General features: G+C 71.1%; 1 protein-coding gene across 1 annotated transcript in view; it reads left to right on the forward strand.

The window, feature by feature from the left end:
* Nucleotides 1–117: 117 nt before the first annotated feature.
* Nucleotides 118–2838, forward strand: part of CRIP2 (cysteine rich protein 2) — a 6236-nt gene continuing 3515 nt past the window's right edge. The window contains exon 1 of the mRNA XM_026043823.1: nucleotides 118–190. Within this exon, the coding sequence (XP_025899608.1) occupies nucleotides 148–190 (43 nt within the window). The 5' untranslated portion in view covers nucleotides 118–147. The remainder of the gene's footprint in view (nucleotides 191–2838) is intronic.

Consider the following 2838-nt stretch of genomic DNA (forward strand, 5'->3'; position numbering starts at 1 on the left):
GGCGGCTCCGCCGGCCCCGCCCCGCGGAGCGCGGCCAAGGGGCGGGGCGGGCGAGCGGGCTCTGCTTGGGCTGCGCGCCCCGCTCCGCTCCGCTCTCGGCTCCGCTCCGCGCTCCCGGCTCCCTGCTCCGCTCCCGGCACCGCCGCCATGGCATCCAAGTGCCCCAAGTGCGACAAGACCGTGTACTTCGGTGAGCGCCGCTCCCCGCGCCCCCGTGCCCGGCTGCAGCCCCCGCGCCTGCTCCTTCCCGCGCCTCCCTCCGGGATCCGGAGCGCGCCCGCGGCTCCCGCTCCCCTTCCCTGCGGATCCGGAGCGCGCCCGCGGCTCCCGCTCCCCTTCCCTGCGGGGCCCGCGCGCATCCCCGGCCGCCCGCGCAGGGCTCCCACCTGCGCGTCCCTCGGCGCGGGCATCCCCCGCATCCCCCGCATCCCCGTCCCCGCCTTCCCCCAGGGACGCGGCTCCCGCCGCTCCCCGCGTGGCCCGGGCGGCGCCGCTCGCCGCTCCGGGCAGGTGACACAGGCGCAGGTGGCACAGGGAGCCGCCTGCCCGCAGCCTGTCCCCACACAGACGGCCAGCGCAAGGCACCCCACGCGTGGGGCAGGGGCTCTTGTCCCCCTGCGCCCGCTCCAGGCATGGCACAGTGTGGGCCAGCTCTGGGGCCTGGGCTGGGCCACGCTGCCTGGGCAGTTTCGGGGAGCTCTCGGTGCGGGCAAACGGAGTCCCCCCATGGTTGTTTGGTCCCCATTCCCTGCCCGCCTCTGGCCTGTCCCGCAGGGTGTTCCCAGGTGGGTGAGCTCAGGACCGCGCCGGGGCCCCGCGATGCCCCTGGAAGGCAGCGTGGGAGGCGGGAGGTGCGTCCCGGCGAGCCCGGCTGCCCGTGGGCAGCAGCAAGTGCTGGCGGCGCGCGGAGCGGCCCGGGTGGCACCGCGGGGCTCTGGGCTGTCCCCTCTGAGACGGTGCCAACGCCGGGCTGCCTCCGGGCGCACGGGGTGCCTGGCAGGGCAGCGGGAGCTCGGCCTCTATCCCAGGGACTGGCTCCGCGTGGCTCGAGGGAGCGTTTGGCAGCGGCCACGCCGAGCCCCACGGCCCCATGGCAAGCGCTCGCCCCATGGCCACTGCCCGGGCACAGGGACGCCCGCGGGCCCCAGCTGCGCCCGGGCGCTCGAGGCACCCGCAGCCTTCATTCCTCTCCGGCCATCTCCAAGTAAACACAGGGAAATAGGAATTTGCTGTCTTCCTCCTTTAAACAAACTGGTTTGCGTGGGGGTGGGAGCGGCGCGGCCTCTGGGATGTGCCGCTCCGCGCGGGAATCTTTGCCTTTTTAAGCAGAAAGCGGCGTGTCCGGCCGGGCGCGGGCTGGGGTCAGCGGCCGGGAGGCGGCCGGAGGCGGCGGCGCCGTGGAGCGGAGCCAGGAGGCCCGTGTGGAAACGCGCCCGCGCCGCCAGCTCCGCTTTGAGGCGCCGCCCGGCTCCGCGAGGATGAACCCGAGCCGCGTTATTTGGTGYGTGAAAACCGAGCCGAACGCGGCGGCGGGCGGCGCTGCCGGGGGGTGTCCGGCGCTGCCCCCGCGCCCGCACAGAGGGCCCCGTGTGCGCGGCGTCGCCGGGCCGGGCGATTCATAAAGCGGCGCTTGTTGGCAGCGCGGGCGCTGAGCGGGCGCTGGCAGCCGCGGCTCCCTGAATGCCGCCGATTGTGGCCGGGATCAGGCGGCCGCCGCGGCCCCGCCGCCYGCCCGGCCCGCGGCCCACGCCAGCCGGAGTCGGTACCGACGCAAAACGACTTTCCAGGCGGCCTGTTGCTTCTTGCTCCCTGGAAAAATCCAGCTGCTGCCTCCTCCCTGCGCAGGCAGGAGGATGTGGGCGTTTCCTGAGCTACAGAATGGGCTTTTTTTTTTTTTTTTCCTTCTTTAAACAGCACAGGAAAATATAAAAATAGGTTTTGGCGTTTTGGTTGTTTTTCCCCTCGAAGCGCACGGACATTGTTTCCAGCAGGGCCCCTGGGAGCCGCTTCCCTCCTCTGCCGCWCTCTGGCTGTCCGGGTGAATGTTTAACCGCGGGAAGGGCTCCCGGCCGGGGCGCTCCGAGCCCGCTTCCATTCCCGTGCTGGCAGGTGGCTGCGGTTTGGGGTTATCTCTTCCAGCAGGAAGCTCCCGCAGGCCTGGAGCAACGCGGAGCGGCCGCAGTTTTCCCCAGCTCCCCTTGGATCGTTATCCCTAGGGCACATTGCGGGAGCTCGGCCTCACCGCGATGCTCCTGTCCCCRCTCCTGTCCACGTGCGGCTCCTCGCGCGGGCATCGGCTGCCGCGGATGCTCCTTATGTAACCGCGGCCGCTCCGGRCACAGCGGTAACGAGGGATGCGCCAGGTTCTCGCTCCCGACGCAGCCAAGGGCTGTGCCTGCGGGGAGCCGGCAGACAGGGCGCTTCGCATGGGATTTTCCCTTGGGAAAATGCTGCGAGCGGTGGTGTATCCCCATGGAGGGTGCTGGCGCAGGTCGGAAGGAGCGTGTCCGTGTCCCCTGCACTGCACAGGGCCTGGCTGGGCACTCGTGCCCAGTGCTGTAGGATAAGGATGAAGGGAGGGTTAGAGGCGACGGGGCTGGGTCTCCTGGAGCTTCAGTCCTGCATGAGGAGGAGGAGGGACGTGGGGCTCCCCACGAGGCTGGCTCTGCAGCCGCCTCCAGCTGCAGGATGTGGATCCTGGTCCTCCTCCACGGCCYCGGCGAGAGCACATGGATGGGGAGCCATGAGGCGACGGGACCGCGCRGGGAAGGAAAGGGCGTCGGGATGGGGAACACCCCAACGAGAGCCAATGGAAAGTGCTTGGTGCAAGCCTGTGCT

The sequence above is a fragment of the Nothoprocta perdicaria genome, unplaced genomic scaffold (genome assembly GCF_003342845.1).
Source record: "Nothoprocta perdicaria isolate Ctin4 unplaced genomic scaffold, notPer1 scaffold_34, whole genome shotgun sequence".
Classification (NCBI taxonomy): domain Eukaryota; kingdom Metazoa; phylum Chordata; class Aves; order Tinamiformes; family Tinamidae; genus Nothoprocta; species Nothoprocta perdicaria.